Consider the following 15,636-nt stretch of genomic DNA (forward strand, 5'->3'; position numbering starts at 1 on the left):
TATCTCCTATTCTTGCTGCCTTGATTAATGAAATAGATAATCTTCTTATATGGTAAGGTGTCATTTATGTCAATAGGGTGTGTTCAGGCAAATCTAACAAAATATGGGATAGGTGGTTACAATCATCCTCAACCTGTGTTTCATAAACCTGCAGCGTATATCTTATGTCCCCGATATGGAGTACTCCCTCTTGGGCCGTTGCCAATGGATATAAGAAGATTGGTGCCATAAAACTAGACCCCCAGGGGAGGCAACCTTGGGCCCTCCAGCTGTTGCAGAACTACAACTCCCATCATGCCTCTGGGAGAAATTGTAACTGCCAGCCTTGCAATGCCTCATGAGAAATGTAGTTCCACAAAAAGCTGGAGGGGTCCAGGTTGCCTACCCCTGAACTAGACTAACATATAATTTTCTACTATCATTTTTAACTTTTTCTTCTTCTGTTCTGTATGTGTCATATCAATGATACTCTGTGTGGAAGCAGTTGTCTCGACTTTTTGGTGAGTTCTATATCCATGTATACAATATTCTTTACAGTAGTATCTTGTACTAAACCCAATGAAGCTTTGTTTCTAACTTACAAAAAATTGTGACACAGCAAGCATATATTTTACCAGACCTTAGCTATAAAATATAGCATTTTATGATCCATTTACATGAGGAAAATGAACAAGCATTTTTTTACAACTGAAAGTCACCAAATAAAAACTGATGCTACTGCGCTCTTCTGGCCATCAGCATTTCTCTAATGTTATCTTCAGCATTCTTTACACTTCGTTCTAGATAAGCCTTCTTTTCCTGAAAAAAATAAACAAACATGTTTACATAGTTAGGTTGAAAAAAGACCATCTAGTTCAACACATATACAAAAAAATAAATAAAAAAAACACACACACACACACAAATACAATCCTATACCCACATCCAGAGGATGGTGAAAAAAACCCAAAGCAAAGCACGATTCAATTTGCTATAGCAGGGGGGAAAATTCCTTCCTGATCCCCTAGAAGCAATACAATATTCCCTGGATCAACTTTACCTATAAATGTTAGTATCAAGTAATATGTACATTAAGGAAAGAAAGCAGACCTTTAACGCAATCTACTGAGCTGGCTAGAACAACCTCTTTAGGGAGTCTATTCCACAGCTCTTACTGTGGGGAAACCTTTCTGTATTTGAAGATAAAATCTTTTACTCTACACGTTTAAAAAAAAAAAAAAAAAGGAGTGCTCCATTGTACTTGTGTGATGATCTTAAAGCGGATCTCCACTCTAAAGTGGAGTCCCGCTGATCGGAACCCTCCCCCCCTCCGGTGTCACATTTGACACCTTTCAGGGGGGAGGGGGGTGCAGATACCTGTCTACAGACAGGTATCTGCACCCACTTCCGGCCCTACGATACGGGCAAAGGACGGGTTTTTTCCTTACCTTCCGTCCGTCCCCCGTTGTATGCTGGGAACACTCGGCTCCCAGCACACAGCGGGAGCCAATCGGCGGGCGCAGCGCGACTCGCGCATGCGCCGTAGGGAACCGGGCAGTGAAGCCGGAGCGCTTCACTTCCTGGTTCCCTCACCGTGGATGGAGGGGGGAGCAGCAGGGTGACGAGCGATCGGCTCGTCATCTGCTGCGATCACCGCTGGACTCCAGGACAGGTAAGTGTCCTTATATTAAAAGTCAGCAGCTGCAGTATTTGTAGCTGCTGGCTTTTAATATATGTTTTTAGTGGCACATCCGCTTTAAAGTGAATAACAACCACCCAGTTCACAATATGGACCCCTTATGTATTTTTACATGTTGATCATACCCCCCCCCCCCCCCCCCAATCTCCTCAAGAAAGAATTAATTCAGTTTCTCCAATCTTTCCTCGTAGCTGAGCTCCTTCATGCCTCTTATTAGTTTGGTTGCCCTTCTCTGCACTTTTTCCAGTTCCCCGATATGCTTTTTGAGAACCGGTACCCAAATCTGAACTGCATCTTCCAGTTGCGGTCTTAGTAATAATTTGTACAGGGGCAAAATGCTCTCTTCGATTTGGTGTTTACAATTTTTTTTAGATAGAAAATTACAGTGGAACCTCGGATTGCGAGCATAATCCGTTCCAGGAGAATGCTCATAATCCAAAGTACTCGCATATCAAGGCAAGTTTCCCCATAGAAGTCAATGAAAACGAAAATTTGTTTTGCATAGACTTCAATGGCATGCAATACCGCATGTGGCCTGAGGTGGGGGCGGAGAGCCTCGGAAACACCTGGAAAGCCCCAAGGACAGCTCGGCTGAACTCGGAAAGGCTCAGGAACTAAGTATTTCCTAGGTTTTCTGAGCATTTCTGAACAGCTCAGATCGGCTCTGAGTTGTCTTGCAAAAACGAGCAGGATTCAAGCCAAAGCAGTGTGCAGTACGGCTTTTGACCCGAGGTGTGGGGGGGGGGGCGCTGGAGCCGAGCGGAAAACCTCAGAAATACTCAGTTCCCGAGCCTTTACACTAAAATGCAATAAAAAAAATAAAAAGTCCCTGGAGACCAATGGGGGTCATCTTCCCCATACCACACAGGGAAACAGATGCGATCGCCTCCGGTAAGCAGCGGAGGGGCGCGGGAGGGAGAGGGGGCCATTTTTCGACTACAGAGGACAGTTGTGACGGCATAATATCGTACCCGGCCTACGAACGATCAGAGACTCCAGGGACCATTTGGTCTGCGGGAAATCTCTATGGTCAGCATACGGCGGACCCCTTCTCCGGGGTAGTAAATGGCATAAACGAGCCTGAAGAAAGCACCAGAGGGCGCCGCCCGTAAGAACAAATCAAGCAGCTGAACAGCCACTATGATCATTCTTATGGTGTAGGGAATCGCTGGCTGAAAAGGTAAATATCTGATGTCTAACTGCAGGCATCATTTCGATATCACTGCACAAAGTCAAGGACGTCATATGATGGCCGGCGGATAGGAAGCGGTTAAAAGGAGAAGTCCAGCCAAAGTTCGTTTTGCTGGGCTTCACCTATAGATCACAGGTAGTTTTGAACTCCTGTGGCCTTTGGATTATGAGCATTCTCCTGGAACGGATTATGCTCGTAAACGTCATCAATATCAGTCTCTCAGCGAGCCTTTTCTGTGAGCCGAGGAAAGACAGATTGTGGTTCCTAGCTATTAGGAACGCACAATCTGCAATTTCCTCTAGGTCAGTCCCGTCCCCCAACAGTTAGAACACACATTAGGGAACACAATTAGCCTCTTCTCTGCCAGTGAAATTTTTACAGTAATCGGTGCATTTTTTAGTCATGGCCAAGAACCAACATCCGAAATGCATAGGCTGTTTTACTGCTCTGACATTTACAGTCCCTGACAAAAGTCTTGCCGCTTGTGTACAAATTGACCTGAAGTGCCGCTAAAATTATTTCCAATCAAGATTTTGTTTCAAGAAATGGGTCATTTTAATCCCAAACAGCTTTTGTAATAATGTTTCAGTGCAAAACGAAACTGACAAAAAGTATTCCAATATTCACAGCTTGGTAAAGCCCATTGAGTAAATTTTTGCCAAGACATAAGTGTTGTCGCCTTGTTTTACGAGCTTCACCTGTCACTAATAATCGATCAATTAGGTCTCAGGTGTGTATAAAAAAACAAACAAACACAGTACACTAGACCTTCTCAACTACAACTAGACCTCTGCAAACATGCCTAAGATTCACCCGGAGACAAAAGTGTTGATTATCAAGAGGCTGAGGACCAGATCCACTGCTGATGTGGCAGACACCTTCAATGTGTCTCAGCGTCAAGTTCAGAGGATAAAAAAAAAATTTGAAAAGACTGGAGACGTTTTGGACAATGCCAGGTCAGGCCGACCCCGCAAGACAACTGCTCGAGAGGACCGTTTGTTGGCTCGAAAATCCAAGGCCAGCCCATTTTCCACTGCAGCAGAGCTCCACGAGACCTGGTCACCTGAAGTCCCTGTGTCAACCAGAACAGTTGGTCGAATCAGTGCCCATAAGCCAGCACTAAACAAAAGACAATTGAAAAATTGTATGGCATTTGCCAAGGGCCACAGCCTGCTAAAAGGATGGACTCTGGAGAAGTGTCAGAAGGTGGATTTTTCAGATGAAGCTTCTGTTGAATTACACCACAGTCGCCACAAATATTGCAGGAGACCTACTGGAACCCGCATGGAGTCGAGATTTAGCCAGAAAACAGTGAAGTTTGGCGGAGGCAAAATCATAGTCTGGGGTTACATCCAGTATGGGGGTGTGCGAGGGATCTGCAGGGTGGAAGGCAACATCAATAGTTTAAAATACCAAGAAATCCTAGTTACCTCTTATATTCCCAACCATAAAAAAGGCCAAATTTTGCAGCAGGATGGTGCTCCATTGCATACTTAAATCTCCACATCAAAGTTCCTTAAGGCGAAGAAGATCAAGATGCTCCAGGATTGGCCAGCCCAGTCACCAGACATGAACATCATTGAGCATATGTGGTGTAGGATGAAAGAGGAAGCATGGAAGACGAAACCAAAGAATATTGATGAACTCTGGGAGGCATGCAAGACTGTTTTCTTTGCTATTCCTGATGACTTCATCAATAAATTGTATGAATCCTTGCCAAACCACATGGATGCTGTCCTTCAAGTTAATGGAAGTCATACAACATAATACATTTGGATCTCACAGCACTACTACTTAATTTGCTGGCATTTTTTTTAGGGCTGTGGAAATTAACTATTAAATTCATCGATTAATGTTTAATTTTTTTGAGCGATCAAAATTTTTTAGATTTGTACTCACTTCTCCGCCTTCATATCTGCATGTCGGCGGGACCTTACTGTCTGCCACACAGAAGGGCTGTTACAATTTCCAGTGGATGGTTGTAGAATCCCAGGTTGATAGAGGGAAGCGTGATAGTTCCCTTCACAGAACATCTAAATGCCGACGGACTGATGTTAACTTCTCCTCATCTGGATTCAGCAGTGGCATCGTTGTACACATTTTTATACCAGTATCATACTTAGCTACATGTTTTTATGACTGCTTTTGTTACTGTTTGGTATTACTCGCACCATTTTTAAAGTTTATGTAGCTACATCGATTTTATCTCCAGTGCAATATTTTGTTACCTACTTGAAGACTATAAAAGTTTTAATGCTATTCCCATCGAGCGCTGCCTTTGTGTGTCTTTTGTATCCCGCTATTCATTTTTCCAGTGTTTGGTAGCTGCACTGGGAATCAGCCTGCAAGGAGGAGATCAGCTAAAAGTAGCGTATTTTTCGCCGTATAAGACGCACCGGAATATAAAAACGCACCCAATTTTAAAGGAGGAAAATCAAAAAAAAAAAAAAGAAAAAAAAAGAAGATTCTGAACCTGAATACTGTAGTAAAATATTTTATATCAACTGTATAAAGTTAACAGCTGTTTAACCACTTGCCGCCCGCCAATGACAGATTGACGGCGGCAAAGTGGTTGCTTAATCCTGACTGGACGTCCTATGACGTCCTCAGGATATTGAGCCGCTGCGCCCCCCGGGGGCGCGCATCGCGGCGATCGTTGTTGCAGGGTGTCAGTCTGACACCCCGCTACACCGATCTAGGTAAAGTGTCTCTCACGGAGACACTTTACCACGTGATCAGCCGTGTCCAATCACGGCTGATCACGATGTAAACAGCAAAAGACGGTAATCGGCTTTTCCTCACTCGTGTCTGTCAGACGCGAGTAGAGGAGAGCCGATCGGCTGCTCCTCTGACAGGGGGGGTTTGTGCTGATCGATTATCAGCACAGCCCCCCCTTGAGGATGCCCACTGGACCACCAGGGATGCCCACTGGACCACCAGGGATTCCACTAGATCACCAGGGATTTAAATCAAAGGTATGCCACCCTAGACCACCAGGGATGACACATAATGGATGCCAATCAGTGCCACAATGGATGCCAATCAGTGCACACAATGGGCATCACTGATTGGCAGGCATTGTTTGGCATCCATTAGTACTAGGGGTGCAACGGATCGTCACCGATCCGTGATCCGAACGGGTCACCCCGTTCGGATCGGCACACTAGGCGATCCGCGGAGCGCTCTGGAGCCTCGGCCATAGGAAAGTCCCCGGCTTCGGCCTAGCTCCGGAGCTTCTTGCTCCACCCCAACCAATCACAGATCGGCTGTGATTGGTTGGATGGGATGTCCGGTCTCTGCACCCGATTGGCCCGCGCGATGAGCTGCCCGGATTGGCTGGCTTACTTGGCGGCGCTCTGGGAATCATCTCTGCTGACATGTGTCTTCATTCCGGTGCCTTGGCTTCCACTGTAAAATACACTGTGACGCACACTCCATGCAATCTGCCTGCACACTGATTAAACTTCTCCTGCAAACAGACCAGGTGGATAGGAAGGATGGCACAGGTCAGTGATGTAGCCCAGGAGCAGTTATAGAGCTTGAAATGAAGCCATAAAAGGTTTTGGGCAATTTTTTTAAAAGAAAATTAAGTTTACAAATTTGCAAAAAAAAAAAAAAAAAAACTGTGTATATTTATATAAAATCTCACATACGTATATACTGTTTACATGTTAAATTTTAAAAGCCGCAGCAAACCTTACATGTTTGCTAATGTGACAGAACACCTCTGATTTTCAAACATGTAAGGTTTGCTGCGGCTTTTAAAATTTAACATGTAAACTATATTTTGTGTTGAAAATAACTGAATCTAAAACTCTGTTGGGTGTAATAAGATTAGTCTTTTTTTTTTCTTTTTTGTTGATCCGAAAAATGATCCGATCCGTGACTCCTGATCCGAGGATCGATCCGATCCGTGAGTTTTTCGATCCGTTGCACCCCTAATTAGTACAACACGTTAGTGCCCATCTATGCCCATCCATGCCACCTATCCCTGCCCATCCGTGCCACCTATCCCTGCCCATCCGTGCCACCTATCCCTGCCCATCTGTGCCGCCCAGTGCCCATCCGTGCCGCCCATCAATGCCACATCAGTGCCACCTCATCGGTGCCCATCAGTGCCACCTTATCAGTGCCAGTTAGTGCAGTACCATCAGTGCCCATTAGCGAAGGAGAAAACATACTTATTTACAATGTTTTATAACGGAAACAAAACAATTTTTTTTTCTAAATTTGTCTGGGATTTTTATTGTCTGCAAAAAAAAAAAAAAAGAGGTAATCAAATACCACCAAAGAAAGCTCTATTTGTGGGTACAAAATGATAAAAATTTAGTTTGGGTACAGTGTAGCATGACCGCGCAATTGTAATTTAAAGTGCAACAGCACTGAAAGCTAAAAATTGGTCTGGGTGGGAAGGTGAAAGTGGTTAAGAACAATTTTATGTCAACCATGTAACATATTAAGAACCATCTTTACTCTCATTAACAGTCAGTAAAGTCAGTAAATAGTGAAAGTAACAAAAATAAGGCTGTAATGTTTATTCGAACCCCAACAATTCCTCTTCATCGCTGCAATCAGAAATGAGGAAGGACAGATCCACGCAGTCATTGTCATCACTTTCTTCCTCACTGGTGTCAAATAAGACACTGTCTTCTGTTCCATCCAAGGCATTACTAATGCCACACTTCTTAAAGGATTTTACAACAATGTCCTCCTTCACGGAGTCCCATGACCTTTTAACCCATTCACACACTTGTGTGATAGTGGGCCTCTTCATCCTCCCAGTAGGCGTCAGATCATGGTTCCCAGCTGCCATCCAGGTGTTCCACTCCTCTCGCATCAGAACTTTGAACGGTTTGTTAATGGAAACATCCAGAGGTTGCAGCTGGCTAGTAAGACCACCAGGAATCACAGCTATTTGGGTCTTAACTTCCTTAAAGTTCTTTTCAGTAATGTGCGCTCTGAACTGGTCAAGTACCAACAAGGAAGATTTCTTCAGAAGCCCGCCAGGACGTTTGGACCACACTTTGTCAATCCACAGCCTCATGCCATTTTCGTCCATCCACCCTTTATCATGAACGGGCACGACGACTCCCCGTGGAATTGTTTCTTTTGGGAATGTTTTCCTTTTAAAGATCAACATCGGAGGCAGTTTGGTACCATCTGCACAGCAGGACAACACAACCGTGTAGTGGGTTTTCTCATGCCCTGGGGTTTTTACGGTTATGGTTTTGGCTCCTTTGTTATCTACGGTTCTGTTAGATGGCACATCGAACGTTAGCGGGACTTCATCCATGTTGCCAATCTGGCTAATTTCAAAGTTATTCTTCTTCCTCGCATCAATAACAAACTTATGAAAAGACAGAATCTTTGATTCGTACTCCTTTGGCATTTTTTGTGCAATTCTGGTTTTGGTGCGCATAGAAAGGCCAGATCTCTTCATGAATCTATAGCACCACGATGGTGATCCGGTGAAATCCTGGATGCCCTTCTCCACAGCAATGCGTTTGGCCTCATAGATTATCATTTTTGTTGAGACAAAGTCCATTTGGCCGGCGACGTGTGATCCACTCCTTTACTTCTACCTCTAACTCTGGCCACTTTGCAGTTGGTCCACGTAAGGTGTCCTTGCTTTTATCCAACTTTTGGAGCTGAGCCTCCTGTTTCCTCCACTCCCTTATCATTTTCTCAGTTGGAGGTGGCCCGAAGTGTCTCTCCGCTGCGCTGTTTCCATGCTCCTAAGCAAATTTGATTACTTCCAGCTTGAAAGCAACTTTATATGCCAGTCTCTTCTGCTTAGACATCTTGAAAAGGAGGTAACGGTAATTTTCTGCAAGAAATGCAGAAATGAAAGAACTGTCAATATTATCAATATGTTCTTCATTTCCCCTCCCCCCTTAAATTTCATCTGGTGCTCTCTTATCCAGCCATATTTCATCTGGTGCTCTTGTGGAGACATTCTTCTGCCCATCAATCATGGGCATCCAATAGAGTAGTAGGCGAAGTGGGGGCGGAGGTAGGGAGGGCGGTGTCTTCTCCCTGGGATTCGGGGGGCAGAGCTTTGGCGGATCAATCCTTCTGCCCATCAATCATGGGCATCAAATCAAGTAGGAGCGGGGCGTAGCAGAGCACAGCACACAGTAAACATTGGCCGGAGGAGGCGGAACGTATGGAGCAGGAGGGGCAGGGCAGACGTGCGGACATTTCAGGGCAGCATACGGTAGATTGATATAGTCAGGGCCGCTGATAGAAATCATGGGGGCCCCGTACAGCCTACCTGGCGGGGCCCCTTTTGCAGCCCCACCCTCAACTCCGCCCCTGGTCCATCATCGGGGGCAGTAGAAGACATCGAGGGACGTGGATGGCCGACTCCAGTAAAGGTACCGTAAGTGCCAGGCGGGGGGGCACTTTACAGGGCACAGCGGCAATATCAATGGGCACAGTGGGGACAATTAAAGGGCACAGTGGGGACAATTAAAGGGCACAGCGGTGGGGGGGCGTATCCAAGATGGCACTGTGAGCAGAAGCTAATCTCTGAGCTCCGCCGGCATCCGCTCTTGTATCCGAGCCATCGGCACTGTACTGCTTGCTCTGCTGCCTGCCGGTGATACCCTGCGGCGGTGTGGACCTGGGGAGCCGGTCGGAGGATCCTTCCTCTTCGGATCTGCTGTAGGGGGAGCCGTACTGTCTTCTCCCGGGCCGGGCCGGGCCCTCCCTCCCTCGTGGCGAGCGGCTCCAGCCTGCTCCGGACATCCAGCGACTCCATCCTGCTCTGGTGAGGGGGCCCTGACGTCCTTCACCACTGATCCGGCTCCAGGGGACCATCGCTGGTGCACTCACCACCCGCTCCGGCCCTTGCTCGCGGGATCCGCACTAGGCCGCAACGAAGTCGCGGCCTCGATTTCCGCTCGCGGACCCGCGGTAGCCACGATCCCGGGCAGGGGAGACCTGACACCCTTGGCCGCTGATCCGCTCCACGGGACCGCCGCGGATGTGCTTCCCGCCCGCTCCTGCTATACCGCAAGGGCCTTGAACTAGGCCGCGGCCTTGATTTCAGCACACAGGCGGACCCGGCGGTGGAGTGTTTCCTGGGGAGCTCCCCAGAAGGACTGATAGCTGCTGCTGCCTCCCCCCTGATCCGGTCCCCCCCCTCTCTGAGAGCTGCGGCCTTGCTGTCTTCACACCTGGGGGGTACTACTGCCGTGTGTACCCGGGAGTGCTGCCTGCTAGACTCTGCTTTTCTCCCTCCACGGCTGCCTGTCACCTGGGTGTTGCTGGAATAGGGAGCCGGGGCGTCCGGAGGCTTTAATCGCGGACGCAGAGACACTTGAATGAGGCGCGGCCGATCAACGGGTGGCAAGGGGAAAAAAATACAAATTCCCTCTTCTCCCAGAGTCCCCCCAGCTGACGCCAGACTCCCTGGCTACCCCCCAGGCCAATCAAAGCCAGCACAGGGCGTCACAGACGGGCCCAATGGAGGCTGAGGGAGAGAGGCTCCCGTGGCTGGCGGAAGTTATGTCGGCTATAGCCATGTGTCAATCCACACTCACGGCTAAAATAGAGGCAGTACAAATGGATGTTGGCCTGATCAGACAGGACATGGACAAGCTCAGGTCCAGGGTGACAGAGACTGAACAGAGAGTCAGTAACGCAGAGGATATAGTCGCGGAACACAGTGCGGCACTGCACTCGCTTCAAACTAAGGTCAAAGCCCTGGAGTATAGAGCTGAGGATGCAGAGAACAGGAATAGATGCAACAACCTGCGCATAGTTGGCCTGGCGGAGGGCGCAGAGGGTAATAACCTGATGTGCTTTGTAGAGGACATGCTACGCAACCTTTTGCCTGATGCACGCCTGTCCCCTCACTATGCGGTGGAACGGGCACACAGGATTCCACCCAGGCCTGGCCCTCCGGGAGCTCCTCCCCGCACATTTATCCTCAAACTCCTCAACTTCCGGGACAGAGATGAGGTCCTCTGTGCATCTAGGGCGGTGGGGGATTTGAGGTTCCAAAACAACAAAGGGATGATCTTCCCTGACTACTCCATAGAAACGCAGAAATTGAGGAAATCGTTTGATCATGTGAAGGCGGCGTAGAAGGCTCGTAACACCCGCTACAGCGTTCTCTTTCCAGCCCGCCTGAGAGTCCAGGATGGTGAGACAACCCGCTTCTTCACTTCCTTGAGAGACGCCTCTGCCTGGCTGGAGTCCCTGCCTCGTGATCATCATCCAAGAGCTTGAGCCGTGAGTACCCACTGACGACCTTTATTATGCACTGGGCCCCCGTCCTTAGACTCGTTCTGGCGAGTACTACACCATTCCTCCGTTTTGTTGCACACCCACAGTGTCTGTTGCAACTGTTGTGCCCGTTGATGCTGTGGCTGCCTTCACGGGGATCCCAGGTACTCCCCACGTGTGGGACACCAAGATGGTGCCCCTGGTTAGACGAACCAGGAGACTTCTGCAGCTGCGGCTTCCCGTCACCCAAGGATTTGATAGACAGGCCTGCAATCCTTACGAGTTGATGGTTTACTTATTCCCCTTTCTCACTGGAGGGACCCTTCATTTACATATGCTTTTTTGAAATATATATATATATATATATATATATATATATATATATATATATTTTTTTTTTTTTTTCCCCCGACAGTCAGATATATCCCGGCGGATGCTACAGCTAGGAGGACATAGCACAACTCACTCCTTGACCCCTCTGAACTTGTGAGGGGTTGGGAGCGGCTCTTGCACAGGACCCCATTTGCAGCCGGCGAGCTGTTTTTTGGTTTTGGGATGGAAACTTGCCTCAGTTTTAAGGGGTTGGGTGGGGGGAGGGTTCCCATGTTGGGGATGGTTTATGGTTTGTGTTTTATTTTTATTTTTTCCAAAAAAGTGTCTTGCAAGTAGGTTCTGAATATGCATTACTTAAGTCAGTGTCAGGTATATGTTTTGGCTGTCCCTTCCGAGTCAAGAGAGCGGTCTCAGGGGGTGGGCACCCTTTTCATCCTGAGATAATTCCCCCCAGCTGCAGGTATGTCAGCTCTTAATATACTGTCATGGAACACTAGGGGTCTAAATCCTCCAACGAAACGCTCGCTGGTATTTCAATTCATTAGGGCCCACATATTTGTATCCTCCAGGAGACCCACCTGGTGGGTAGTAGAACGCTGGCCCTGAAAAAACCCTGGATAGGACATCACTATCACTCCACCTATTCAAACTTTGCCAGGGGAGTTAGCATCCTGGTGCACAAGTCCCTTCCCTTTAGGCTGCTCAACTTGACACTTGACTCGGATGGCAGGTATGTCGTGATTCATGCACAGATTAGGTCCATGAGGTTGGTTATAGCTGGGGTCTATCTGCCCCCTCCTGCATCAATCTCTCTTCTACACCGGGTCACCTCAGAAATAGCTGATTTTGCTAGCGATAACTTGGTCATTATGGGAGACTTTAACATGGTCCCGGACCAGAGCATGGGCAGGATGTCCCAGAGTGGACCCTCCCACTGTGGTCTGGTGGAGTGGGCGGAACTGTATGGCTTGACGGACGTGTGGCGCTGGAGGAATCCTCACTCCAGGGCTTACACCTGTCACTCTGCATCTCATAGGTCCTTCTCTAGAATAGACCTGGCGTACCTGGGGGGCCTGGTATTGCCTAAGGCTCAGGACATTCGGATTCTCCCTAGGGGCATTTCAGATCATGCGCCGCTTCTCCTGACGGTGGAGCTCTCCTCGGCACCAGGCACAGTTTTGTGGAGGCGGTCCAGGTTTTGGGTGTCGGACGAGGCGGTGGATGGTCACTTTAGGGAAGCGCTACAGGAATACTGGGCGGTCAACCCCGGCTCGGCCGGACCATTGTCGGTATGGGATGCCTTTAAAGCGCACACACGGGGTCGGTATCAATCAATAATAGCTAGGGTCCGGAGGGAGAGGAGGGCTGACTTGGTGGGAGCAGAAGGGAGGGCAGCTCTGCAGGAAGCGCAATATGTACGTTCCAGGGATCCCTGTGACTATGACGCACTTCAGTCGCTGACGGGGGAGGTGGTGCGAATTCGCACTGCTCTCACCCAGAAACGTTTACTCGCCCTATCGCAGCGTATATTCGAGCAGGGGGAGAGATCCGTGAAGTTACTGGCCTGGTTGTCATGGGAACAATCCGGGGGGATGTGTGTGCCCTGCATATGGGGACCGGGGGGAGACCTACTGTATGCCCCTGACGAGATAAACTACTGCTTCATCTCCTTCTATAAAAACCTCTACAGCTCCAGGGCTGAGTACTCTAGTGATGACCTGGCCTATCTAGATCCCATTGACATCCCAGTTCTGACCACTAAATACCGCGAACTGCTCGATGCCCCCATAACTGCTGACGAACTCTTGAAAGCTCTTAAGACCCTCCAATCGGGTAAGTCGGACTTGACGGACAAATTGCTCGGTATGTTAACAGAGGCGCAGAGGGTGCGGGAGCTCCCGCATTCCCTGGGTGAGGCAGTGGTGGTGGTGATCCCTAAACTGGGTAAGGACCCGATCGTGTGCTCCTTATATCGCCCCATCTCACTGATAAACGTTGGTGCGAAACTCCTGGCCAAAGTCTTGGCCAGGAGACTAAACAAAAGTCCTAACTGCTTTGGTACATCCAGACCAAACGGGGTTCATGCCGGGGAGGGGAACGGACATTAACATTAGAAGGCTTTTCACGCATATGGACAGGGCGCGGCCGGAGGTAATGGCGTCCCTAGACGCCGAAAAAGCCTTCGACTCGGTGGAGTGGGAGTTCCTGTGGGGTGTCCTTGGGCGGTTCGGCTTCGGGACAAATTTTCTGGCATGGTTGGGGATGCTTTACGCTGATCCCAGGGCTAGGGTCCGCGCGAATGGCCTCCACTCGGATACTTTCCCCTTGGGCCGGGGCACTCGCCAGGGCTGTCCGCTATCGCCGGGACTTTTCGCCCTGGCGGTCAAGCCCCTTGCCATTGCCCTGAGGGCTGAGGCCGGGGTCAAGGGCATAGCGGTGGGGGATATAGAGGAGAAGGTGTCCCTTTATGCGGACGACACTCTACTTTATCTGGCAGATGCCTCTCAGTCGCTACGGAGAGCACTTGACCCATTTGAGGAATTCGGCCGGTTCTCAGAAATCCGCAAAAATTGGGGTAAGTCCGTTCTCTTCCCATTGCACCCCTCTTCCAAGAGTAGATACTGGAACCCCCCTCCAGTGGGTGGGCGACTTCACATATCTAGGCATTCGGATTAGTAACACCACACAGGAATATATAGAGGGGAACGTACAGCCCCTCCTTTCTCATCTCACTGACAAATGCACGGACTGGCACACCCTCCCACTGACCCCAGTTGGCAGGGTGAACCTGCTCAAAATGGTGTTCCTCCCTAAGTTCTTATATTTATTTCGCAATACCCCTTCCCACATTCCCAGATCCGTCTTTAGACGACTGGAGGGGGTGCCGACTTCTTTCATTTGGGCCGGGAGGCCACCCAGGGTGGCGAGACAGATACTATATCTCCCCTTATCGGGGGGTGGGCTGGCTCTCCCAAATTTTTTGTTGCATTACTGGGCGGCTGTCCTAGTTACTGTGCGCTGGTGGTTTTCCCAGCCCAGACAGAACCCGGCGGTGAGACTTGAGGTGGCCATACTGGGGTCATATGCTGCATTGTCTAATCTGGTGTACAGGGGTCCTGGCGCCCCCCATCCTCTGACGGCATCCATGAAGACGACTGTTAGGGTGTGGCGGGCGGCCAGAGCTATTTACGCTAAACCGAATTGCATCTCTCCACACACCCCATTGTGGGGTAACCCCACCCTGCCTCATCTCTGCGATCTGCCTGAACCTTCACAGTGGGCCAGACGCAGGATCACCACCCTTAAACATGTCATAGCAGATGGTAGCATCAAGCCCATTCAAGATCTGAGACGACAGTACTCCCTCCCTAATTCCCTCGAGTTTAAATACCATCAGCTGAGGCATGCGACGAGGGCCCAATTCCCGGACGCACTATCCCTGGAACCTGACTCAATTGAGCGACTGTTGACGTCGAGCGCAATGGGGGAAGCCCCTTTCCACTCTATACATGTATCTGACGGTGGGCCATGATGTTAAACTCACCCGGGTAATGGATAAATGGAGGGGGGACATTCCAGCTTTGGGGGAGGAGGAATGCGTCTCCACCTACATCCCGTCCATGAGAGCTGCTAAAGACAGGTTCCTCCAGCTCAAGTTCCTACATAGGGCATACTTCACCCCTCATAGAATGGCCAACATATACCCGCATCTGGATCCGAACTGTCCCAGGTGTGGGGTCGAGGTGGGGACCTTCTGGCACATGGTGTGGGACTGCTTGAAGCTTCGGCCATATTGGGCAGGGGTAGCAGAGAGGCTTAGCGACATAGGAGGGACCAGAGTGCCGTTGGATCCCATGGTGCTCCTTCTGAGTCATTTGGGTGAGGTCGAGGGAGACAGGTATACTAAGCTATGTATTACATTCTCACTGTTTTATGCTAGGAGGGAGATACTGCTACGGTGGAACCTCACACCCTTGGCTCCTGGAGGAAGACGGTGGACTCGGCTTTGCCCCTTTACAAACTCACGTATGAAAGTAGGCAGTGCCCTGCCAAGTATGATAAGGTCTGGTCGGCATGGGTGGATGAGCGGGGGTGGGAGGCCGGGGGACTAAAGACGGACACCCCCCCCCCGCCCGGCATGGGGGCCGTTGCCGCCCCCCCCCTCTCTCCCGGGGCGCCGCCCACTTCGATCGGCTGC

General features: G+C 49.4%; 1 protein-coding gene across 2 annotated transcripts in view; it reads right to left on the reverse strand.

Annotated features, from left to right (window-relative positions):
* Window positions 1–606: 606 nt before the first annotated feature.
* The window catches only part of PFDN1 (prefoldin subunit 1), a 102,833-nt gene continuing 87,803 nt past the window's right edge, over window positions 607–15,636 (reverse strand). The window contains exon 4 of one of the 2 annotated variants that reach the window (XM_040344798.1): window positions 607–798. In XM_040344798.1, coding sequence (XP_040200732.1) covers window positions 715–798 — 84 coding nt within the window. In that variant the 3' untranslated portion in view covers window positions 607–714. The remainder of the gene's footprint in view (window positions 799–15,636) is intronic. The other variant, XR_005747995.1, reaches the window with a different exon arrangement.

The sequence above is a fragment of the Rana temporaria genome, chromosome 3 (assembly GCF_905171775.1).
Source record: "Rana temporaria chromosome 3, aRanTem1.1, whole genome shotgun sequence".
Classification (NCBI taxonomy): domain Eukaryota; kingdom Metazoa; phylum Chordata; class Amphibia; order Anura; family Ranidae; genus Rana; species Rana temporaria.